This window comes from Pseudorca crassidens, chromosome 2, assembly GCF_039906515.1.
Source record: "Pseudorca crassidens isolate mPseCra1 chromosome 2, mPseCra1.hap1, whole genome shotgun sequence".
Classification (NCBI taxonomy): Eukaryota; Metazoa; Chordata; class Mammalia; order Artiodactyla; family Delphinidae; genus Pseudorca; species Pseudorca crassidens.
In genome coordinates this window covers 124,996,695-125,022,798 of record NC_090297.1, presented here as the reverse complement: position 1 = coordinate 125,022,798, position 26,104 = coordinate 124,996,695, and the positions used below count along the sequence as shown (strand labels likewise).

The 26,104-nt window shown below is 44.5% G+C and overlaps 2 protein-coding genes across 4 annotated transcripts in view; one reads left to right on the top strand and one right to left on the bottom strand.

The window, feature by feature from the left end:
* Window positions 1-798, top strand: part of NME7 (NME/NM23 family member 7) — a 259,579-nt gene extending 258,781 nt beyond the window's left edge. For all 3 annotated transcript variants that reach the window (XM_067728571.1, XM_067728572.1, XM_067728570.1), the window contains one exon: window positions 512-798. In XM_067728571.1, the coding sequence (XP_067584672.1) occupies window positions 512-544 (33 nt within the window). In that variant the 3' untranslated portion in view covers window positions 545-798. The remainder of the gene's footprint in view (window positions 1-511) is intronic.
* A 525-nt stretch (window positions 799-1,323) lies between these two features.
* On the bottom strand, window positions 1,324-26,104 carry ATP1B1 (ATPase Na+/K+ transporting subunit beta 1). Its single transcript, XM_067728573.1, has 6 exons — window positions 25,527-26,104; window positions 20,608-20,736; window positions 7,673-7,828; window positions 5,742-5,926; window positions 3,058-3,138; window positions 1,324-2,054 (listed from the first exon to the last, which is right to left on the bottom strand). The coding sequence occupies exons 1-6, from the start codon at window positions 25,621-25,623 to the stop codon at window positions 1,791-1,793; spliced, it is 912 nt and encodes a 303-aa protein (XP_067584674.1). The 5' UTR covers window positions 25,624-26,104; the 3' UTR covers window positions 1,324-1,790.

The following is a 26,104-nucleotide window of genomic DNA, read 5'->3' as shown; positions in this document are numbered from 1 at the left end:
GCAAGAGGGTTCCCTTTTCTCCACACCCTCTCCAGCACTTGTTGTTAGTAGATTTTCTGATGATTCCCATTCTAACCAGTGTGAGGTGATTCCTCATTGTAGTTTTGATTTCCATTTCTCTAATAATTAGTGATGTTGAGCAGCTTTTCATGTGCCTCTTGGCCGTCTATATGTCTTCTTTGGAGAAATGTCTGTTTAGTTCTTCTGTCCATTTTTTGATTGCTAACCTCATTTTTTTTTTTTAACTGAACTACTAACAACCATATCTCGTGAAGCGCTAGCAGGAACCAAAATTTCATGTTTTCTAAACTGAGTATCACTGCAAAATATTTCTAAACTTGAACTTTAAAACTTCGCTGATTGAGCCTCTGCCTCCAACTAACCTGGCTGTCTCACTGGGAAGGGGTGTGCACCTTGGTGTTCAGAGTCCTGACCCAGCTCTATGGCCTCTGTCGGGTAGAAAAGCCTGAACTTCCATGTGAACTGATGAAATCACGTGTTTGTCTTTCAGGTTCAGTATTTCTTCAAGATCTTGGATAACTAGCAGCTTAGAAAGTAAAGAAGTCACAGGTTGTGGTGTTTAGACAAGAGTGAATCACACATGAGGAATGTGTTCATTCTTTTATTGTCCATTGTTTTAACCTGACTGAATACAAGATCAACAAGAGCACTGTACTCCTGGCAATTATGACATATGTTAGAACATGGATTTTGCACTGCAGACAACATTTAACACCAGTCTATGGGGTACTGCATTGCTTTTTATAAAGTCCAAAATAAAGATTTATTTTCAAACAAGTGACTTTGGTTTATTTCATACATTACACTTTTTCTCGCAGAAAAAAATAAAATTGTACAACTGCATAAATATAAAATTCTTCCACCATGAAAATGGTTAAAACATTCATAAAGACACAGCACCAGCAGGTGATGCCTCCAGAGAAAGGAAAAAAGGAAAGTGAAAGAAAATGTACAAAGCAAATTAATCAGCCCCGTCACTAGCCAAAGTGACGGGCGCTCCAGATCTCATACACGGCTTCAGAACAGACTGGAGGACAGGGGAAGAGGAGTCAGGACAGCATTCAGTACAAAGCACAACACAACCCATCACCTTTGTGTGTGTTTCTGTAGTGTCACTTAAAATTTAAAGGGCAGTTCCCCCATAACAGCCCACCCCACCCCCGCAACCCAGACCCAGGAAAAATAATAATAATAATAATAAAGACCTAACAAACACCACAGGGAAAGACTATGGAGTGTGTTAAAAATGCTCATCGATGGGCCATTATCATCTTTGAAAGAGCCAAACCCAAAAAGGAAAAATAAAGTACCATGCCAGTTTTATTCCCATTGAATATTTACACCTTGGACAGCAAACTTTGCTCACGTTAAGTAGAAAACAGATACGATAAAACATGGCTTGAAAAATGACCAGAGTGTGTGCACCGAGAGTACTGTACACTAAATAAAATACACAAGGCAGCAATACTTAGGGGCCAGAAACACACTGCTTACTATAAGTCAGTTATGGAATCATAATTTACAGTAAAAATGGGCACGTCCCAAGGCTCAATTTTTATTTTTCTTTTGCCATTTACAGTAGAATAAATATTTTGTTGCTATTGCTACACTTTAAATTTACATTCTAACCTATTAAATGCAGAAAGCTAGTGTAAAGCATATAGATTAAGTGTAGGTCCCATACGTATTACGGTTTGTTCAAGACTAGTAGGTTTTTGTATCTTTTTTAACTTTTTTAAATGGCTAGTGGGAAAGATCTGTGCTTGTGATCAGCTCTTAACTTCAATTTTTACGTCAAAGCGTCCCTGAAAACGGTCTTTCTCACTGTACCCAATGTTCTCACCATACGCCTTACACTCTATGCGGATTTCCGTGTCCATGGTGAGGTTGGTGAACTGTACAGCCAGCAGGGGCTGCAGGTACTTGGGCTGCAGGAGCTTGCCGTAGTAGGGATAATACTGCAGCGGGAAACCAGGGTAGCTGCCCAGTCCAAAATACTCCACGGTTCCAATTTTCTCCTTATCTTCGTCTCGCTGGAAACCAGAGAGGAAATGAGATTTTTCAGGGCTCACATCCTGGATGACGATTTGTACTCACATACAAATGAGACTCTCAGTCCCACAAAGCAGTCTGCGAGCTACTGCTGGAGGAAGTGGGTCATCCGCGGACATGCCAGCTCAAACCCCTCGCGGGAGGAGGTGAGCACTAACCACTGGAGGATACGGGGAACCACATCTCCCGCGAGAGGAAGAGACACAATCAGCCTAATCCTTAGTAGCCTTGAGAAACGGTCACTAAAAGGAGGCTTTCCTCACTGTACAAATGGGAAACTGCAGCAAAAGCCAACTAAGGCCTTTCTTCAAGCCAACACAACCTCCTAGAAGTAGGGCCAGCACTGAAAGAAACTCTTCAGTGTTGGCCCAGTGGATATTTTCAATGACATTACCTCCAAAAGTTTAACTATTTGCCTTTCATTTTCTTGTGTCCATTTCCTTTCTTGGTGCCAACATAAATTTGAACTGTTTGGAGATTTCCCTTTCTTTATTCTGCTTCTCTCTCTAAACAATCCATCAGGTACCTGTCTTCAGATTTAAAGGGAATACACATTGATGGTTACCTTAATATTTCAATATTGTTTTTAAAGAAAAGCCAGAAGCAATTTTTCAATGTAAAATTATTTAAAAAAAAAACAAAAACGTTGGCCTCAAGTTTTTCACACACCATGTGAGCCAGAGAAGCACTCACGTGGGCTAGTTCACCTCAGTTCTGTAACCCAATATTCCAACTGATTAAATTCAGATATTTCGGTTTCTTGTTCCAGTTGGAGAAACTGACAGATGTTTTTATTCTTGTTACATCTTTCTGTTCTTTTAAGAAGTTTTACCCAGTGTAGCTACAATTCCATCAGCTGAGACTGATTCCTGGAAGCAGTGCTTCTTATTTCCCATGTTAAAGTTTTACCTCTAATTTAAAACAATCTCATTCATTCTCCCCTCTCTCCTGCCCCACCCTCAGTAACTCTAAAGGTCTCCTTACCTTGCCAGTGCACTGAACAGGCAGGACATATGGATTATACTTCATCACTGGGTAAGTATCCAAGGACTCATTCTTGGGAGGCTAAAAATAAAATCCATGTTGGTCAATAAGTTTGTAAATAATTCCTTTAACTTCTGAAAATTAAAACGAGCTTGTAGCCCAAACAAGTACACTTTGGTCAATTGAAATAATAACCAAACGCCTGAGGACAGCAGAATGAATGACTCTCCTAACCAGTCTAGGAAAGGTCATGCTGTGATGTTCTTGAAAATAAATGCCCAAGTTTTGTGACCACTACAATTAAGCTGTGATGTGTAGCCCAGTACTAAATGGAACTTCTAATGGCAACCCATTAGAAGCTTTATTCAAGGACACTGAAAAATAAGAGCCAACTCAGAAATAATGCTCTCTTCTCATTTGCTAAGATTATAATTAGATGGAAAGGTTGGTTGACATTTCTGTTTTTATAAAACTTGGGCTTTCCTCCCGAGCCGTGAATAAATAATGCCATCCTTCTCCCTCAAGCATGCCTTCTTCAAGTAAGCTTTCCTTTTTTTTTTTTTCCCCCTTTTTTCTTGTTTTTTTAAATCTCCAGTGGAGGCCCTGTCATTTAAGTCCCAGTTTTGTTAGGCGAGTCCAGCATGTAAAATAGATTAAAGTGGCATTGCCCTCAATGAAGGGGTCTTGTGAAGGGGTAACGCCATCGAAGGGACCCATAGTACACGTTGAAAATTACTGCTGTAGTGAAATATCCAGGGCCTGCCTTCCTAGATCCCTGGCTCAAATCCATCTCAGGAGAAGTGTGATGGACATCTACCCCCTGGAAGACAGACAGTCACTTGCTTACTCACATCAGCAGAGTATGTGAATCCTGACATGAGATGTAACACATACATAGCCTAATCAAAGTCAGGTAAAATGCACAATTCTCTATATCAGTAAAGGACTATTTTTGGTACTGCTCTTTCTTTTGGAATATAAGAAAATGATCATCTAGATTTGCTTCTTGGAACTTTCTGCCAGCAATAGATTTATCTTTAAAAATATGAAGAGAAAATACACATTGATAAAGAAGTTACCAGAATCTATCCTCGGGGAGTGAGGGAACGGGCACATCAAGTGAGATGTGGAGTACTGCAACCTCTGTAATTCCAACAACGAAAGAGTTGGGGATTTGGGATGCGGGGCTGAATCAGAAAGTGGCAATGGATAACCAAGGGGAATCCAAAGGAAAAAAAAAAACAAAGACTGAAAAGAAAGAGTAGCTGAATTCATCACTTTAACAGAATATCTTTATAAATATGGGAAGAGATGTGAATCACAACACTCTGTGGGGGACAAATATCATTCAATGTCTAGGAAAAGGAATTATCAAAAGTGAGGGATTCGGAGAGCAAAGATCACGATTAGTCCTTTGGATACACTGCACCAGTTCCTTTCATTGCCAAATAGCTTGTTTATCTTGGTGAAGAATTTCCTAGCAATATGAATATCAACTCTAAGTGTGACATAATGGCTTTCACCATTCTTCTTCGATTACCTCCTAGTCTACGTGGAACGAAGATTAAAATTCTGTTGAGAGGTACATTAATTTCTGTAGGAGATCCAACAAGCCAGCCAGGCAAACATCCATGCACCCACTCATCCATTTTTGCCTCTGGTGGCAGTAAAGGAGTTTTGATGTATCCTTCAGTTATGTTAATAAAACTTTTCATCTCTACATTGACTTTCTTTTGAAAATATTATTCATGGGTAATAAGCATTGCAGAAATAAAGAGCATATAATAGAAAGTTAATGAACAAAAGAGCCAGATTCCAGAAATGAGGTAAGTTTGTTCATATAACTCTGTATACTGCAGTCAATTCCTATCAGAACCAAAAACTACCCTCTTAATGGCAATGCTCTCATGAGCAAATGGGAGAAATCTTCCTTAAGAATCCACGCTTAAGAGAAAAGGACAGCATTTTTTACTTCATGAGCTGGGGGAGAGAATGAAATAAGCAGTCTTATAAAAACAGAGAGAACACCCATACAATTTTTTCTTCTAATTTTAAAGAATTGCTACCATCCCACCAAATGGTGAGCGAAGGCAATTTGCAATTGTTCAATGATCTCTAGTAGTATTTACCCATTATAAGTTGCAATAATGGCAAAAGCCAATGGCATGGTTATAAAAGTTCAACCTAGACAGTATTCAACTTCTAATTTTGAATTAGAAGTTCTAACGGAAACTTCATTCAGAAAAAAAACAAAAAAAACATTTTTTCAGATGACCAGATAATTATTTCAGATTACGAGATTTTTTTTTGTTTGTTTTAAATACTGTGGCTCCTACAGTTCAGGTAGGTTTTAAATTTAAAGACATCTTTTTCTCTTTTTTACTTTTAAAGAGTTTACGTTATAGAATTACATAATAGAAATCCAGAGCAGGGCCACAGGACTTACTTCAGAATTTGGCTTTGCCACACAGAATTTCTCTAACTTTAGGAAATGAGATTAATGACCTAACCCTAAGAATTCCAAGGTGGCCACAGAGGTTTTTCAGTGTTACTCTACTGATCAGCTTCAAAACTGTCACTGAGTATCCTTTAAACGTCCGTTAGGGTCTCTTTTCATACCAATTAAGGACTACATCGAGTTGTGAATGGCTCATCTAAATTCTATGATTTAAAATATTACTTGCCTTAGGTTTGAAGCCCAAAACTCGGTTGAGCTTTATAATGACACATGGTTTGCCCTCTTTGTAGCCGTAAGTTTCATCATTTATTCCAGAGCAATTTCCCAACCATTCAAGCTTGAACCTGCAGACTTTTCGCTCTCCTCTTTCGTTGTTAAATTCTCCTCTCTCTTTGAGTTCACTGGGCACATCTGAAAATGCAAACGCCATTTTCACATTGTACCAACAATTCCCTGAGCACCACTGAGAAAGGACAGGGCTCTCTTCCTTGTCACAATGACTTATTCGAAGACAGGGCTATCCTGCACTTAATGTATTATATCACCTGAGTTAAGAAAGGATTTCCAGCAAGCCATCTCTCCTCTCTCCACTGACCTTAAAAAGGTATTTTACCAAAAGCAACAGCCAGTACCAAAGCTTCACAGTGCTCGATGAGCAGCACATGATGTTGGGTCTCTGCCGATTTTTCTTTCTTTAAATAATGGATGACTCCACTAATTAGAAAACTGAAAGGAAACTGGATCTCTCTTCAGGAGTAGCATCATTTGCACAGGTCGACATCAGCTCAGCTCAATAACAGGGACATTTATATAATTAGAGCACAAAAGGACTGCCAATAATTTTCAGAACTGGAAGTTTCATGGTCGGGATTTCTCGGAGCTATGCCTCTAATTAACATGTTAAACAGTAAAATGGGAGTAGGAAAGAATTGTTTTTCCTTTTCAACCACCATTCAAGGTTTAAAAAAAATTTCTTTTTGAGTTTTTGTCTTTCAGCACTGAGTTCTTATAAGCATTTGTTCAAGTGAGAAATTGTATTGTTGCATTTTTTATTTCAAAGCCAGAGAAAGAATAAATGAGAACAGAATTCAAGATTAAAGCATCCTGCAGGAAATGGATGCAAATACCATAAATTATATACATATTTTTAAGTCCACAAACTAACTATTTTCCCTTCAAATAAAGTGCCTCAATTCAGTCCATCTCCTGAGAAGTGATTCACTCTAAGTATCTATCATACGGGCCTTTTAATTACTACAAAGTAAGATGAAAACCTCATTTAAATTCTAATGAGAAAAATTTAGTGAAAGAGTTTCTTTTAAATTACTAAATCTTTTTAAAATGACTTAAAATGGCAATTCACCCCATATTACACAACGGTCTGCCATTTAAAGAACTGGAGGTGATAAATGCTTGAACTGAATCAGAAGAACTGGTATCACCTGGTAACTCAGAGTGGCGTCTTGTTTTGGTAGGCGTGACAACAAGGCTGGGAAATTCACACTCCAGGTAGCAAGGAGGAAGATGTGCATTCTGTCAATGGCTTAATGAAACTAAGAGCCATTGTTTACATTCATCAGTCATTCCCTTATCCATATGATGGACATAGGATAAGACATACTTCATTATCCATCCCGGCCAGGGTCTCTAAGATATACCCTGACCATAAACCCTCCTCCATCGGTATCAGTGTGGTTATAGCTAATCACACCAAAGGTTCATTTTGGTGACAGAAGGTCCTGTGAACTCTTCTGTAGGGGCCAGGGGTTGGATGGGGAGGGAGGGGGACAGAAATCTGGAAATATAAGCAATTGTATTTCTCAAAATCAATGGATGTGAGAGAATCAAATCTGTAACTGTGGTCTTTGAGTCTGAGTAGTAAAAACAGAGATATTTGGGAGTGTTCAAAAGTAAGACACCTTTCAAATACAGGTAAAAGTAATACTTGAGGCTATACTGTTTATTTCATTGTATCCAAGCCTAACCCATAAAGTGTTCCTGCTTTAAAAACAAAACAAAACAAAAAAACTATCCTCTCAGTATGGCCAGAGTTCAATCTTTTAATTATTTCAGGAGTATCTTTCAATCATTAAGTAACAAATAGAAACAGGAAATCAGAATTAACCAACCACAAACATCCAAAATATGTCTACTTACTGCCACAATCTTCAAAAATCATATCATCCTTCTGGGCCGAATCTTTGTACTTCTCCAGGAACCTAACTATGTTCAGCACGTATGCCTCATAGCTCTTGGGATCGTTAGGACGAAAGGCAATTTCAGTCTTTTGGATCTGAGGAATCTGTGTTAATCCTAGAGCAGGAAGAAAGTTAGAAAAACACAGAGCAAAGTCATGAGTGGGAAGGTAGTCAACCAAGATACTTCAAAAGCTGACTCTCCACGTATAAAACATACTTTGCTAATCCCATCTGACTAAAAAGAATGGTTTAAATTCTCTCTCCCGGCCTTCCCTGGTGGCGCAGTGGTTGAGAGTCCACCTGCCGATGCAGGGGACACGAGTTCGTGCCCCAGTCCAGGAGGATCCCACATGCCACGGAGCGGCTGGGCCCAGCATGTCCAGAGCCTGTGCTCCGCAACGGGAGAGGCCACAACAGGGAGAGGCCCACGTACCGCAAAAAAATAAAAATAAATAAAAATAATAAAAAAATAAATTCTCTCTCCTGTGAAATCCTTTCTCTGGCATTTAGGTTAAATACGTAAGTACCAATGACTATGTCTTGATATCAGATGTCATTTAAGTTCCCCAGCAACGTTTCATGATAAGCATATCTGTTTTTTATGAATGAAAACACTTCTTGCACAGAAAGGTTAAGTACCTGACCCAAGGTCACAGAGGAAGTGGTGGAACCGGAATTCTAACCCAAGCACGTGGTACTCTAAAGCCTGTCATCTTTCCAGTCCTCCCTTGCGCACTGCTAGCAAGCATCTCATGCAGGTGGCTTTTCCTTTTCTAACTGTACGTAAGACTGAGCACAGACATCGTCTTCCATACTCCTTTTAATCAATTAACTTATGACCGCTGAAAATGCTACAGACTCAAGACTACTCAGTAGAGACATTTCTTTGGATCTTTTCACCTAAACTGGAGGAATATGCAATTTATGTGCAGTTACTACTCCTGCTTTCCATTCCAAACATAAGTGGTTATCCTGAGAAAGTCAAGTGCCAGACAGGGTATGTGCACCTTGGATTTCCACTCTTCAGTGGACTTTTAGATTCTTTAACTTCTAAAAGCCTCTGTCATTCACAAGACTTCCCAAATAGATATTTGAACAACACTACACAGCACTACGCAAGACAGTGGGTGGAGAGCCAATCACAACGGCATTCTATTCCAGGACAGCCAGATAAAATATAAAATGCATGGTGAAATTTGAATTTCAGATAAACCATGAAAAAATTTTTATATAAGTATCTCTCGTGTAAAATTCAGGACATACTTACATAAATTATTCATGGTTTATCTGAAGTTCAAATTTAATTGGGCCTCCTGTATTTTTATTTGCTCATCTGGCAACCCTATTTGAATCCCCACTCCCAGACCAGCCCTCTTTGTGTTGGGCATGAAAGGTGCCTCATCATCAAAGCCCTTCAGGGTACCTCCATCACTCACCTAGGGGCCTGTTAAACACGAAGCCTGGCAGACTCCACTCCGGACCTGCCAGATCCCCATCTCTAAGGGTGGGACTTGGGAATCTCTGCTTAACAAGCTTAAAGAGATCCTTAAGCACCCTTGGTTTGAGAACCACTGCTTTAGAGAATTAGAACCTGAGGGTGGCAGTCGTGAGGTGGGTATGAAGATAATGATCTAATCAAAGTGGAAGTGATGACCAGAGTGAGACCAGACTTCAGTAGGGCCTGGGCTAAATGGCCGTTATTTTTTCTCGTCATTAAGGATGGCTTTGAGCTTCAAAATCAGTTAAATAATGAGGGGAGGGGGGGGCAGCTCAGGGGGCTGAATGGGCAAGTTCTTCTGTGCTTGTAGTTCCCTAGAGGAATGGAGACGATGGGAGATGAAGACAAGGAACGTGAGGGTCTGGAGCCAGGCAGACAGGGTGCCCGAGACAAACTACCAGTGACGTTAAGAATCATCTCGGGGGCTTTCCTGGTGGTGCAGTGGTTGAGAGTCCGCCTGCCAAGGCAGGGGACACGGGTTCGTGCCCCAGTCCGGGAAGATCCCACATGCCGCGGAGCGGCTGGGCCCGTGAGCCATGGCCGCTGAGCCTGCACGTCCGGAGCAATGGGAGAGGCCACAGCAGTGAGAGGCCCGCGTACCAGAAAAAAAAAAAAAAGAATCATCTTGGAAAGGGTGATGGAGAACCTGAAGAATTTCAGGGGGAAAAAAGCTGTCAACAGTGATGGAAATGAGTCAGAGAGGAAGTAGCAGAAAATCTTCAGTTAAAAATAAAGGTTACTACAATTAAAACATTTTTTTTATGATGCTCACAAACCGTAGAAAACTGTATGACTTAAGCAATTTAAATATACCCTAAAAATGTTTTTCTACATTATTTAGTTAGAAAACTGGCATTGTGATTATTTATGGTACAAAGAGGCCACATGATAAAGGTGATAGATACGTGCAAACATAAAGTAAAACGAACAGAGGTCAGGAGAAGCTTTCACTGGGATTTCCTGCCTGAGCTAGTAGGGTAAATAGGGATCCCCGGCTGAAATGCTGAAATGCTCAACGTCTGGGAAGGAGGGTCATCGCTGGTTTGGGTTGTAAACAAGACATTTAAGTCAAGGTGACTTGCTTGGACCTGGGGAAGTGCAGAGACAGTCCCAGAGCCAGAGGTTAACAGAACTCAGGGGGATGGTATGTTCTCCCAGAGTAACCCTGGAGTCAGGAGAGAACAGAGCTTTGAGGGGCATTCACATGCGAGGGGCCACAGAGAAAGGCAGTGCACAGGGCAGCCAGAGAACTCGGAGGCAAATGCCTTTGAATTTGTCAGGCAGGAAGTTTGCCTCGACCCTGGTGGCGAAGGTGGTGGGCAGAAATGGACTAAGAGAAGATCTATGGGCCAAGGGTTAAACAGTGTTTTCAGGCTTGGGAAGGAGAAGGCGGGAGAGCGGTAGACAGATGAAGGGTGAAGAACATGAGAGCAACTGTCAGAAGCCAAAGAGCAGTCTCGCCTAATCTTCAGGTAGGAAGAAGGTGGGGAACGACCGTCTGGCTGATGGCAGGGACATCAGTGTGATGAGTTACAGTCATGCCAGCCATGGTCCATCTGCAGAGCAAGTGACGCAGCAAAAAAGAAAATGCTAACAAAACGTCAGTGAGCCTGGTGTGAGATTTGGAGTATCTCACCCAACAGGTTAAAAAGAGGAAAGTGACCCTAGAAGGTCACACTGAGAGTAAACACGGTAGGACCTAAATGGCAAGGTGAGGGTCACACAGGTCAGTGTTCCCTCTGGCCTGGCTTCAGCTCTCCTCCCCAGCAGTCCGCCTCTCACTTTCTGGCCGCTTCTGCATCCCTCTTCCAGCGGCTGTTCTATCTCCCGGATGTGTGTATGAGGATGAGGGATGTACTTCTCAGATTCTCCCAGAGAGAAAAGGAAAGCAACAAGAGGAGCTGGGATTCTGCGGCGTGCTTTTCATCCCTTCCCAATGCCAAGTGCAGGGTCTCCACTATTAAAGAGACCACGTGACACGTGGGAGACCCCAGGCATTAGCTCCTTTCACTCAGTGCTGTGGGCCCTTTACTACCAAAAGGGTACTGCTAGTGAGTGAATTCTTCAGCAGACTAACGGAAATATAGATATTATTATTACATGCACAGTGGTACCCACTGGCCCAGAAAAATGTTACACACAGTTGGTCTTGTGTCTACCAGTTTCCAAGAGCCCAAATCCTTCAGAGAGTTTGGCTTATGATCTAAGCCCTGTCAAGCCTCTATGTTACCGCATGAGAGAAAAGCAGATCAGCACACTTGAAGAATCTCTACTGTGTTCTGTACAGAGAAGCATCAGAAACTGGTGAAACTGAGAAGGCAAGAGGTGAAATGGACAGTTAAGCATTGGGTCTTACAATCCTGTGACTCGCCCAGCTGGATTAGACCTTGGGCCAAAGTCTCTGCCCCATCCTTTGCATTTTCAGTGACATGACAACCTTGGCCACGGGAGCCCAGGAATGATGGGTCAACTCAGGGAGCTCAGCCGCGTCTCGCTCTCTTCTGTAAAGTTTCCCTCTGGAATCTCTGAGGGATCTCTGAACTAATATAAGCCTTAGAGACTATCCTTTTAAGATACCTAACTTCTGATCTAAATGTTGCTTATCCAGAAAAACATGAACCATTTGGGTTGAGGTCATGCAATCAGCTTCTGTCGCTCAACCCTCACCTACGGAGCACGTACATAAATAATACAAAAATATCCAGAAGGCCGCCCCACAGTCCAGGGTGGCTGTTGCTCTTCAGCCCCTCCTCACATTTCTGAAGGTCCCTCACTCTTTCACCCACCGTCTCTGCCTCCTCTCTTTTCTTTGTCCAGAAGCTGCTGACCTGAGAATTCCTCTTCCTGGAAGCTATCAGAGATCAATCCCCCCCCCCAACCCGGGACGGTTCTGTTCTGGATAATCTTTAAAATCTCTGATGAGACTTTCTCTAAAACATTAGGAAAACTCCTAGTCATTTCCCTAATTAGATAGCAATTAGATACTTACAAGAGGCAGATGAAGGGCCCTCGACCTGATATCTAAATCCTTTAAACCATTTACTTTACATTATCAGACTAATGGAAAAAAGGGATAGAAAGAATTAGGGTTGGATTTGGCAACTTCTTTATTATCCTGAGTCCACAGGCAAATTCCTCAAGCCTGACCCTCTCCAAGGACACACAAATCCCATCTTGCTGGCTGGCCTTCTCATTAGTTGTTTTCACACTAGGTCAGATACTTTCAGCTGTCCCTCTCCACACTGCTCACTCCTTAACAGTCCTTAGTTATAGCTCTGGATAAGGCCGAGCTTTGTTTGCAGTGGTAACTCCCAGAGGCCAAAGATAGCAGAACACCCGATCACTAGCTTGTAGTTTCAAATTATATTCCAGGAAACAGATCTAACCTTTTGCTTCTCCAGTCTTCTGAACTTGAACCGACATTAACCACGCTGAGCTCTGTACAGCTTTGCCCTGATCTGACCATTTGCCTTAAATTACAGATTGATTATTATCAAATAAAGCCACCTGAAAGACTGAAATGAGAATCTGGATATGTGAAATTTTAATATTTGGTTTTTAATGAGTATGTCAGCTTAACATAAGATTTGAAGTTAAAATAATAATTAAACAAACAAACAAAAACCCTTTGGCTCTGCATTTGCTTTTTTTTTTTTTTGCTGTAGGCGGGCCTCTCACTGTTGTGGCCTCTCCCGCTGCGGAGCACAGGCTCCGGATGCGCAGGCTCAGCGGCCATGACTCACGGGCCCAGCCGCTCCGCGGCATGTGGGATCTTCCCGGACCGGGGCACGAACCCGTGTCCCCTGCGTCGGCAGGTGGACTCTCAACCACTGTGCCACCAGGGAAGCCCCTGCATTTGTTTTTGAGTTACACTGGCCTCTCCTTGGTTCCCCATCTCCTGAGAAACAAATAAGGAAAACACTCAATCTTCGGCTTTAGTAGGTGTTCATAGCAGGAGGGGTCAGGGCAAGTAAAAGAGGGAGGGAAAGGAAAGAGAAAAGAAAGGCTTTTCATTAAGAAAGAAGTATTTTGCTTCCAATTAGGTTTATAATGTTAGCAGGCTTATAATTTCTCCATCTACTTGTGAGTCTGAAGTACTGAAACTAGAATGCATTCATTTTAACCAATGTTAGCAGGCTTATAATTTCTCCATCTACTTGTGAGTCTGAAGTACTGAAACTAGAATGCATTCATTTTAACCTTCTAGCAGTTACTCAAAGGGGGGATCCCAAAGCACAGCTGCTTGTACCTGTCATTTACTACATCCAATAAATCACTAGGCCAAATACTCTAAACAGGTATCATTCTCCACAGAAACCTCCAGGAGGCAAAGAAATGCTTATAAAGGTAGCCATGCACACAACACATCTATATCATGTGTCTCCTGTACATTCCAAGCGGAAAAGTAATTTTCAATTAAAGAAAAAAAAGCTGGGGGTGTGTGATTTTATACACACAGTCATACATTTCTAGGCACACATATACACACACACACACACACACACACACACACACACACACACACACACATTTTACCCCTTCAAGTGCCACTAAGATATTTATGGGTTTTGACTGCTGTTTTTAATTTTTATTTTACCCCTGCATGATTAATATCAGTTTACCTAATAAAATACAGGGAGAGCACAGGAAAAAAGGCGCCACTGTGCCCTCTGGAAACCGGTAGCCTAAGCCTCACCTTCTGCCTCAGGTTCAGCTTTCGACTGTGGCCTGGGATCAGCTGACGTCAACCCCCCTACCTCCAGGCAGGGTCACACCTACCCTCCCAAACCCTCAAGAAGCTGCTCTTTTTGAAGAAAAGTCTTAGAAAGATGGGTTGCTGGACTTTCGCCACAGCCTATTTGGATGTTCAACAACCCTTAGTGTATGGGAATCTTTTCTCCTAAGCTGAATGCCATGCACACTGGTTGAAGGCCCTTCTCTGTTTATGGAATTACCCTTTATCATCAGAGTTTTTTTCCTGTAGTTGTATGATCATCTTCAGGCGAGCAGAGAGAGAATTATTTAGTTCAAGGGCTCCATCTTAGATGAGCACAGAATTTCACAGGGACATATCTTTGATATTTTGTATAGCTCGTTATTGTGCTTGTTCCCAAGATAAATGACAACCCCTTTGATAATGGGAAAATATACATAGTCAAATCCTACTATTTTACGTTAATTATGCTTTTTTATCCAAGGCCAAACTGAAGAACAAGCACACATAGTATTTTGACTTGAGATATAAAATTTGCTAAGTGACCAATACTATCCCCAAACAAGACACCACGTTATCCAGGATATTTGATGACGTCTATTCACGTGTGTATGTGGGGAAAGATACTTTTCTGGTTGGAAGCCCCTAGGGGACACCTCCCCGCTCCCCTTCATCTCCCCAACTTCCCTCTCGTCTTGTCTGTGTCAGATAGGCTCTGGAGTCCTGAGATCACTAGAATGAGAGCGCTGAACAAGCACAGACACCAATTGCAACCCAAGGTATTGTACCACAGACATGGAGATAGACGTGGAGGCCGTGAGGCCGGTGCTCTTTCCACTGCCGTCCTCCCCGAGCCCTTCCCCCAAGTGAGCGCAGCGGAAGCTCCACAGATCCATCTCCCCCTACACCCACCCCCATCTCTGCATGAAATTTATTACCTGGTCCTATTCATCACAGGGCTCTGCTCTGCTCACTCATCTAAAATGAGCATATGAATGCAGACACATTTTTTGTGTGTCTCCAAGAACAGTTTTAAGTTAATTAGTAGACTTCCCGTGTACCCGAGCTGACTTATTAGTTGTACCCTCGTCTTTAGACATGAAGAAGTGGGTGAGTTGTGGAGGGCAAACAGCGAGGCTCACCGAGGAAGGGAACCTGGAGTTTGCTGCTCTCAACCCTTTACCCAAACTACAACTCTGGGCAGCAGCTTCCAGAAATCCTAGCGTCACCAATGCCAGCTCATCCACAGCCTTAAACTCTGGGAGTAGGTTGGCAGGACCCATCTGAGGGAGGGAGGAGAGGAGAGGGAACAGAGCGCCAGGTGGGCCTGGAGGGCATCACATATTTATCGTGTCAGCTCACGGATCAATGGAATCTAACGAAATAGCTGAAAAACACCTTGTTGGCACTTTGAAGGAACAATTCCTCTGAAGCATAAGGAAGCCAAATATGTCCAATTGCCCCTCTGAAATTTAAGTGAAAGAGAGTAACATGGGTGTAATGTAGCTTGAAAAAAAAAAAAATTAAGCAATTCTGAGCTCGATATGATGACTTCTCAAAGATGTTACGGAAAAACCCAAATGAACTTTTTTGGCCAACCCAATACAATGAGATTGGAATTACAGGTGCCTTCTATCTTAAGAGATTTGAAGACAAGATGTTTCCCTCTGCCAATCAAGATGAAATGGAGTCTGCTGGTGGTGGCAGTGTGGGCTGCCGGTCTTCCCACCCTGTTTATTCTTCTGCCTTGATGCTGGTTACCATCTCACGGTAAATATGACCCTTTAAAAATGAATTATTGGGCTTCCCTGGTGGCGCAGTGGTTGGGAGTCCGCCTGCCGATGCAGGGGACGCGGGTTCGTGCCCCAGTCTGGGAGGATCCCACATGCCGCGGAGCAGCTGGGACCGTGAGCCATGGCAGCTGAGCCTGCGCGTCCGGAGGCTGTGCTCCGCAACGGGAGACGCTACAGCAGTGAGAGGCCCGCGTACAGCAAAAAAAAAAAAAAAAAAAAGAATTCTTCCGGCACTGAGCCATCTTTACTTCAAAGCAAAACAAAAAACCTGTCCACAACTTAACAGGAAGAGAAGAGTCCACATATTCATACCTGCTTACCAGGAAGTAAGGCAGCTGGGAATCTCCCTGGACCCCCTGACTGACACACACACTTTGGTTCATCCCACTGTGGCTCTGTGAGCAGCAGGGATGGAAGAGGAGACTCTTCCATTACACCACTGGCCAGGCAGCGAGAGGTGCACGGTCAAACAAGGGACGGGGCCTCGTGAGCGTGACCGTGGGCGGGGAGGGGGAGCGGGCACACTCGCGTGCCTCCTGCCCTCTCTAGCATGCTGACACCCATGTCTCTCTCCAGATCCAGCACCGTTAACATGGTGAGAAGAGATGCCACTGACCAACCGCTGAGGACTCTCCTAAGAGGGTCCCTCAGGGAGGAAAGCTTGGTAGGGGCTAATCCAACAAATGTGGGTATTTTAGAGGGAGAGATTACAGAAGCAACACAATGTCACCTGAACATTTTTCTTCAACGTGTTTCCTAACCCAACTTCTCCCGAACCCTTTTCTTGGACAGCTAAGATTCTATTACCTTCATGAAAATCTAAGTGTCATACCATCTAAGTGTCAAAGCATCTCTGTTATATCATCCAAAGCCTGGAAATACTGAATTCAATATCCAAAAAGAAGAAACTGCTGCTTCCAGTGAAATGATAGGGCTATAAAAATAGAGGTGGCTGTTAATATTGCCACCTAATGCCACTAGGGTTGCAACTATAAAGTACTATTCACCTTACAGATATTTATCATCTCTTTTAACCCTTACAGGTATTATTCCCATTTTATAGATCAGAAAATTGAGGCTCAGTGAAGTTAAGTACTGTGTAGAATGGTGGGATTGTGTCCAGCGTCACAGCCCCTGCTTGTCATTCTCAGGTCAATTTTACTGGGAACCTCCGTGTCGTGGCTTAGGACCTCAGGGGCTGCTTTCATATTTAGCTTAGGCAATGTGAAATTGCCAACACGTAACCATTTCTGACCCACAAAAATAGCAAATTAATATGTTTCGACATAAAATCCCAGTAGCCCTTGCCTTCCAGGTTGAGCAGGCAGATCTGTTCCAATATCTCATAGCAACACAACTCTGTAAGACATTATAAGCAGTGATGGCCACCACTGCTCAGGGCAAGAAACCGTACATGTCATCCATTTTTTCTTACATTTTTCTTCCGTTTGATGATTTGGTCCTTACTCTGAGACTTCTGGGTTTAGCCCAGCATCTTGTCCATTGCTACAGACGTACCGACCCAAATGCACCGCACAATTGCCACTGCTTAATTTGACCACATTCACACATGTTATTTAGAAGAGATCTGATTACTAGGTATTCCAGTGTGAAAAGGGCAGTCAAAACCCAGTCTGGCCAGGTTTGTATTCACGACTCAAGTTTAGTTAATAATAGCATTAATAAGTCTTTATATCTTTAAATGATGGACCAGCTCTTTCACTCTCACTAGGTCCACTTGACTTAAATATACACTTTTCTCCCTTTAACTGTCATGAAAATACAGGCTTAGAGATATTAAGTTGAAGTCAAAAAATTGCCAGGGTATCCTTCCATATATTCCTTCAGTTCTTACTGCCTACCAAAAATACAAATTCTTAAGATCTGTTCTGAAAGATGCCAGGAGGAGGGCTCAGGAGGGTCCCTCAGAGCACTCGGGGAGAGTCCACGGGCTGCCCTTGTTCGCAGCAAGTGCTCTGCCGACCTGGCCTCCCGGTTCAAAGGCCTCTATCATTTTCAAATTAATGCCATGGCGAGGGTAAAAGGGGGCTTGACCTAGACTCTCCTGTCAAGGTGATGGGTGAGGGGATGATGAAAAGGAGAGACAGAGAAGTGACAAAGAACCCGAGGGACAGGGCAGGGAGGATGGAGAGCTGAGGAAGCACTTTTCCTGTGACTCAGACCAAAGGACAGGAGTGCATATTTCCAAAATGAGCCACCAGCATTCCTTTGGAGAAGTGACGGTTTGTCAGGTCAGTCCAACTGCTGTGAGGACACTAAATATAGGTACTCAGAATGTGTCTTTTAGGAAGGGGCTGGAAGGAAGGGGAGGGAGGGAAACGGAGAGAAGGCACCTCGGCCAGTAGATTTTCCAGGCAAGGTCATTTACAAGCCCTTACTTAAAAGGTCCAGCTCTTTGGCTCTTTCTTTTTGAAAGTGAAACTTCCCTTTCTGCAGAGAACATGAAGAATATTTTTAATTTTATTAAAAAAGACTGATACCCCAAAGTCAAACTAGTCAAGGACTAGTTTTTAAATCTAGGAAATTAAAGAAAATGCTTGACTTTGGGGTCGCCTTTGACTTCAAGTATAAGAATTATTAGAAAATGGCATCATGATTGAAAATTAGCTTTTAAATGGCAAAAAAAGAGAAAAAAATAAAAGGTCTACACAAATTTAAATTATGACTAATGCTATCATAAAAACTCTAGCAGAAGTGAACGTGAGGGACATCCCTGGTGGCGTAGTGGTTAAGAATCCGCCTGCCAACGCAGGGGACACAGGTTCGAGCCCCGGTACAGGAAGATCCCACATGCCGCGGAGCAACTAAGCCCGTGCGCCACCACTACTGAGCCTGCGCTCTACAGCCCGCAAGCCTCAACTACCGAGCCCGTGTGCCACAACTACTGAAGCCCGCGCGCCTAGAGCCTGTGCTCTGCAACAAGAGAAGCCACTGCAATAAGAAGTCCATGCACTGCAGCGAAGAGTAGCCCCCGCTCAACGCAATTAGAGAAAGTCCACGTGCAACAACAAAGACCCAACACCGCCATAAATAAAAATAAATTAATTAATTAATTTAAAAATATATTTAAAAAAAGAGAAACCACTGCAATGAGAAGCCTGCGCACCGCAACGAAGACCCAATGCAGCCAAAAAATTAATTAATTAATTTTAAAAAAAAGTGAACATGAAAAGACACACCATGCTTTACTATCACAAAAGCCAGAGTCCAACATGTTTACTTAAGATCCTACGTTTCACTGTACCACCCAGAATTCTTGCTTCAACCTTTCCACAGACCCACCTCTTTTAGGAAACAGTTGCTGGAAACTGGAATATTATTAAGCAGTCATTTTATATACTTACATGTTCTCTTTTTTTCACTTCCAAAATCCCCTAGATCTAAATTTATCTGGAAATATTTAGGGGTTCTCTTACAGTAGAGGACTACTTGACTTGGGGCTAAAAACCAGTGTTTTCCATCTCCATATTCTGAAGATTTTCTTCCGAGGGACTTTCTCATGCCCAAGGAGGAGGTGGACACGACAAGGCTGTGACTCGCGGCCGCACCTGATCAAGGCTGCTCAGTCCCATGAAGATAGCCTCAAGATTGTCACCTCAGTACAGCTGTTACTAAACCGTTGCCCAGGGAAAGTGTAGAGGGGACACGTCATTGCCACCCCCAGCGGCAGGCAGCCTCAAGGTCACTGACAATGTGAGAACCCGGAAGTTATGCAACATTTCCTCTCTCCAGGTCCCGACAAAGACTTTTAGATGAGCCAGACAGTACAATCACAAACAGAACAATTGGTTGTGGCTGCTGTCTTGTCCTTCTGTCAGCGTCAGGCATGAGGGCAGTGGGTCTCCCCAGGGTTTAGTGACCAGCGTGGACATGCACGCGTACAGGGCAGGTCACTCAACAGTGACAGCACCCACATCACCGCAGGGCACTCATGCGGCAGTTTGCATTCCTCTATGATAACCTCTTAGTTGCCCCAAGTTTACAGAGCTAAAGGAGACAGTTAACCTGCAAAGGGGGCCCAGAAAGCCAATAAATAAGACTCCTATTAAACAAACAGGCATATATATTGAGAAGTGAAAAGAGAGAGTGCCTTTGTTCAAGGTCAAGTTGCCTGTGAATAGCAGGTGGAAGAATGGACCCCTGAAGTCAGGGCTCGTCTCCCTGGGAGCGGGTGGCCATTTCAGAGCTTCTCATCATCCCTAAAAATAAATTAACCTTTAAAAATGGGAGCCAGCACTTCCCTGGTGGCGCAGTGGTGGGGAGTCCGCCTGCCGATGCAGGGGACACGGGTTCGTGCCCTGGTCCAGGAAGATCCCACATGCCGCGGAGCGGCTGGGCCCGTGAGCCATGGCCGCTGAGCCTGCGCGTCCGGAGTCTGTGCTCCACAACAGGAGAGGCCACAGCAGTGAGAGGCCCGCGTACCACAAAAAAAAAAAAAAAAAAAGGGAGCCAGATTGGTTTTTTATAGGATTTATCTGAGTCATAGGCCCCTCAAGCAAGTGAAAAATGTGCGTGAGAGCTGGAAAGGCCCTGTAATGATCCCACTAACCAAGGCCTTGGGTGGGAGGGACGAGGAGAGCAAGGCTGTGGTTGGGAGTCACAGAGGCGGTGAGTGGCAGGCTGGGTAGAGGACCAGGGCTCTCCTCGCTCCCAGCAGAGCTGGGAAAATAAGATGCCTGCAACCCTAGGAGCTTTGCCTGCAGCGCAGGTAGGAGAGCTGGCTGCAACAGACAGAAGCCCCGATTTTTCTTTCCTAGGCTGGGTTTAAGACCACATGATAGACAATTTTCAGAAGAATGTTTTCGCAATTGAAAAAGTCACGCTCCTTTCACCTCCAGAAAAACTGAACTTATTCACGTTCGTTTTACCTGGTGGAGCCACTCGGTCCTGATACGTGGGCTTAAATTCACTGATGGTGAGCAGCATCACTTGGATGGTTCCGATGAAGATGCCAGCCAGGCAGCCATAAAATATTACGTAGAACAGAAGGATCTTAACTGCAAGGGGAACAGACAGAAACAAAAAGGCTGTGATGCAGTCACATGCTCAGAATGCAAGGCAAACCTTCCCAGAGACGAATGCATTTCCTTCCCGGCTTCCCCTCCAAGCTGTGTCTTCAGAGCTTCCTTTTCCAACATTGATCAAGAGAGTGCATCTCGTTCCCAGACTGTAGGGTAAAAACAGGGGGATGGGCAGCCCTCCATTATAGTGCATGTGTGTTCCAGGTAGGATAAATATTCAATTAGAAGTAAGGTTCTTTATAGGAAATAATTTTATTCCCTAAATTAAAAACAAAATGTCACAGGACTTCCCTGGTGGCTAAGTGGTTAAGAATCTGCCTGCCAACGCAGGGGACACGGGTTCGATCCCTGGTCTGGGAAGATCCCGCATGCCACGGAGCAACTAAGCCCGTGAGCCACAACTACTGAGCCCGCATGCCACAACTACTGAAACCCACGTGCCTAGAGCCCGTGCTCTGCAACGAGAAGCCACCACAACGAGAAGCCTGAGCACCGCAACAAATAGTAGCCCCCGCTCGCTGCAACTAGAGAAAGCCCGTGCAGCAGCGAGAACCCAACACAGACAATAAATAAATAAATAAATAAATGTTCCTTTAAAAAAAAAAAAATGTCCTGAAGATCATCAATAAAACCTAGGGCTGTGTTTGTGTGCTTATGCAGTGCATTTCAAATATGACAACACACTTCCTTAGAGACTGATGTTTTCTTTGCTTGCTTATCCTTTGACGTTTCAATACTACAATCCGGGCTCTGCTGCTTCTCCAAACATTCAAACACCTGTGAGTTTTTATGCTGAGAAAGAGCAATGAACGCTGAGAGACCCAGTGAAGCTCTCCCGACCAAGTACATTGTCTTTCCTTTCAGGGGCACCAGACAAGAAAAAAAAAAAAAAAGGAAGGAAGGAACTGCTATAGTAAAAATGGCAAGCACATTTTTATTTCATCTTCTGACTAGACTCAGACTAAGGACTGACTTGATAAGCTGCATTTTCCTCTCCCCCTAGTTCACAGGACAACATGGAAGCTGAAAGAGCTGCAAAAGCCAAAAAAAATAAATAACAAACCGAGAAGCCCATGGACTGGAATGAGGCTATCAGTTACTGGTTTACAGGGATTATCTCCCCAATTAGCCGCATAGTAACAGGCTGTACTAGGCACCACCGGGCAGCCCTGTGCCAGCCACTCAATGTGAAGGCAGCAGTGGGAACAGTGAGCCGTAGGGTTATCAAATCTGAAACATGACTGCACAAGGAAGCTTTAGCTTACTTCTCACAACGTTCAGATCTCCTGCATTACATGCTGGGGTCCTTGGGAGAAAGCAACAGAACAAAAGCATCATTGAAAAGAAGTGTAAGCGTGTGTGTGTGTGTGTGTGTGTGAGGGAGGTCAGGAGGGAGTGGGTTCACTGTGGCTGTAATCAGCGTGTGTGTGTGTGTGTGTGTGTGTGTGTGTGTGTGTGTGAGGGAGGTCAGGAGGGAGTGGGTTCACTGTGGCTGTAATCAGCCAGGTTCGCCTTCTCCGTATATTTAAAAGCTCAACTTTTCTATCAGCAAATAAATAGTTCAGGGGAAAATCATACTCTAGAGCTGTTAAAACAAGCCAAACACACATAAAACCACACCAAAATGCTTAATCCTTTTTCTCCCCTATTAAAAAAGAAAAGAAGGAAAAGGGCAAAGACACAAGCAGAGATAAGGAAAAATGAAAAGACTGTACAATGCAGAACTATAGCTCCCCAACTCAATCAGTGCTTCCCTGCAGGACAAGGGTTAAGTGCTGCATTCTGTATCCAGGCAGCAGTAGGCAAATGGCAAGGCTGTGACGTCAAGAGATCTGGAAAAATTTTCCAGTGAATGCTCCTAAGAGGTACAAGAGTTGGTATAACACGGTCAGAAAGAGAACTGTTGTATCCTCTTTTTTGCTGCCCTCACCTCATCTTGGCACTCTCTGCCTAACCACGGAAGCATTTTTATACTGATTCCTTGGACTCCAGATACCTAATTCTAACAACATGAGCAGATACATAATTGAGGCTACGATTTAAAATACAAATATGATTACGGAAAAACTACCCATTCTGCAAGCACGCTGATTAAATTGAAGGAGATACAGCCTTTCCTATCTGCCCGACACTATACGCTAAGGGCAGTGGGGGATTCTTCTCTTTTGCTCGGAGACGTTACTTGGCACAGTTTCCCCCGTTGGTGCTGTGAGGTCACTTGGTTAGAGTGGATGACGCAGGTGTGGCAGGGCCTATGCAGTGTGGGCTCACCGACACACAGGCTCAGAAAGAAAAGCTGGGCATACTGTACCAACCAGCCAGGGTGGCACAGAGGATAAACTTTAGAGACGTTTTTTTCCTTTGAAGCAATGTTTCTTCCTTTTAAAAAATACAAGTAATATAGAGGTTTTCCAGTTAGGAAAGAAACAAACAAAGAACGAGTACCCTTCAAAAGGTCACAGACAGAAGGGAAAATGGCATCTGGGCCCAGCAGTAGACATAAAAATCTACCAACGCCTGTATTAACTTAATAAAAAGGTAGAAAGCACCAGGTGATTTGTGTGCTGCGCTTTCTCCAGCAGGTGACAGGCGAGGCTCCTGCGTCCATCTTGGTGAAAATCTACCTACAAGCGAACTGAACCAAGGGCAACCTGCCCTGGTCCCAAGGGCATCCACGTTGGGCCCAGTACTAGAAAGGTGGCATTTTCTCCATAGGAGACACAGCTGCTGCCACTCTCTCTGCCTGTGAGGGGCTCTGTCATTTCTTACATTGCCAGAAAGGAGTAAACATATTAGTGCAAAATAAAAACCAGATTTTTTAACCCAGCATCTTGGAAAATGGAAGGAAAGATGAGACAAGAGCACCAGTCCTGATGTCTGCATTCATTAATCAGTGTATTTAACACTTTGCTGTATGTGGTATCAAGACACAAATATCAACACAGTCTCTCTCATACGGAGGTGCTGCCTTATAAAATGTCAGCTTACAAAACAAGTCGTTTCATACTGCCTTACCCTCTAAAACAAATATCATTCTGGAAATGGAATGAGGAATGAAAGACATTTTATGAGAGGGAAAAACACTAGAGGGCAAATTTTACAATATGGCTGGGGTCAATGCAGCCCCTGGCCCATGACAAGGCTGGGGTCAGATCATCGTGGTAGGAACCGCCAGTGAATCTGGGAGAAGAGGGCCCATTCTGCAGTGCACCCCTCAGGCCTCACTCGAGTTACCAGGAGTTGCTGGGAGACGGCCCAGGCCAGGAGCTGTTCACCCTACAAAACACCCAGAGTTCTTCAGGCTTTTCCTTCCACGTTAAGAAAACACAGAGAGCTATCTTTCTGCGTGAGAAACTATGGCAGTAATCCCACTGAAGAACAGAGTCTTCCCAAAACAAAATATAGAATACAAGCTAAAAGCCATCCCTTTAAAGACCTACATTTAACATGGCTCAGGGATATCTATGCTTCTCAGCACAGGTATGGGATGAGGTTTCACCTTGACTAACCTTGAAATGTGATGCATTATTAACCCTTTACTTTTCAATCAAAGAGACCCACTACAGGCTGCATTTTTTTTTTCCTCTACAAAAATCGTATATTCCAGCTTCTTCCGTTTCAAAATGTCAGCCAAGCATTATTTCCCTGACTCATTCTCCTGCCGATGCTCACAGATCCTTCCAATCAGGAGCACCACATCAGCACCTACCCAGGGCTCCCTTAGTGGCTGCAGTGGTGGTGCTAGTGGTGTCTATGATGATGATGATGGTGATGATGATATTAGAGAAGGAGGGGGCAGTGATGCAGGAGGGGGGTTCCCTCCCTCTCTCTCTCTCTCCCCAGCAGTCACGACTGTTACAGATTTGCCTACAACTCTGCCCTTCAAAATGACCTTAAAAAAAAATGTCACCCTTCCCGTGTAGAGAGGTGGAAGACAAGTAAGGTATTTAATTTTCAATGGGGGGGAAAAAAAAGTCTATCCAGCCAAGCAACAGGCTGCCCAAAATCTTATAAGATAACCTGCTACTGCCTTTGTGCTATTTATTTCTTACAGTAACCCTTCACCGTAATCAACCCAAGCTACTGATTCTGCATCTCTCTGTAGACACTGAAAACAACCAGGCTTTGCCATGTTTTGGGGCCAAGGCTCAGAAACGAAGTCCTGACATGGAGCTTCCTGGGCCATTTCTGGGCTGTGATGACTCCAGGGTAGGTCATCGGGGGAAACTCTGGGCACCGCTACGAAATACTGCAGTGTATGGATTCTGCCACCATCACCGCCGCCCTCCCACACCCGCCTTTTGAGGTACATATTTAGACTAGAAGAAAGCTGCTATAATACACAACCTCGCCTGCATTCGATCCGATTACCCTCATGCGGTTCTCTCAGAGCCTCAGATCTCATTTTTAAGGACTTGAAACATGTCTATAGAGAGAGGCATATCTAGTCTCCCACAGCCTGACCATTCCCAGGACGGAAGAGCTCAAGCGACGCTCCGATAGACTGCAAATTACCAAGACCGCTAAAATATACATAACCCTCTACCTGGCGCGCTCCTATCCCCACCCCGCGTCTAGCCCGGGGACTCCGCATTCCGCACAGGATGACAAGCCCAGGCCGGCGCAATCTGAGCAGCGCTCAGCACCCGACCCCCTCCGTCCTCTCCAGCGCGCAGCGTGCGGAGCGGTCCGCAGAGCCTGCGCAGGGGATGCGCCTACAAGGAAAGACAAGGCGCTAGGAGCAGAGCTGCGGACCCCGTACTTACACCAGCTGCCACCGGTTCTGCCCAAAAACTCCTTCTTCTCCGAGTTCCAGATGAATTTCTTCCAGCTGCCCTCCTCCTTGGCTTTTCCGCGGGCCATGGTGGCGGGTCAGCAGCTGCCGCGGGGACTAAGGGTGGGAGACTGCGGCGTGCGCCCTCGCGTCCTCCCCGGCTGCCGGTCGGCGTCCCCGGCCTGGCTCTCCGCAGGCTGCACCCGCCGCTGCCGCTGCGGCTCTCAAAGTGCCAGACGCGCGGTGGAGGAGCAGAGGCAGGAGGGGGAGGCGGCGGCGGGGGCGGGGGCGGAGAGAGGAGGGAGGGACCGCGCACGCTGGGCGGCTCCGAGCCCCGCACCTATTGGTGGGCTCACGGCCGCTCGCGGGCGCTCTTTGGTCCGCCACGCGCTCCTCTTGCCCGTGGGGGGTTCGGGGGCTACACGAACCCGCAGCTGCCGCTCCCGCTGCCGCCGGGGACGCGTGCTCGGCCCCCACCTCCTGTGACCTCTGCAGAGACAGGCAGGGGACAGGAGAAAGTCAGAGGCAAGAGGACGGACCAACGGGCTGCGGGCCTAGGACTCTGGGGCC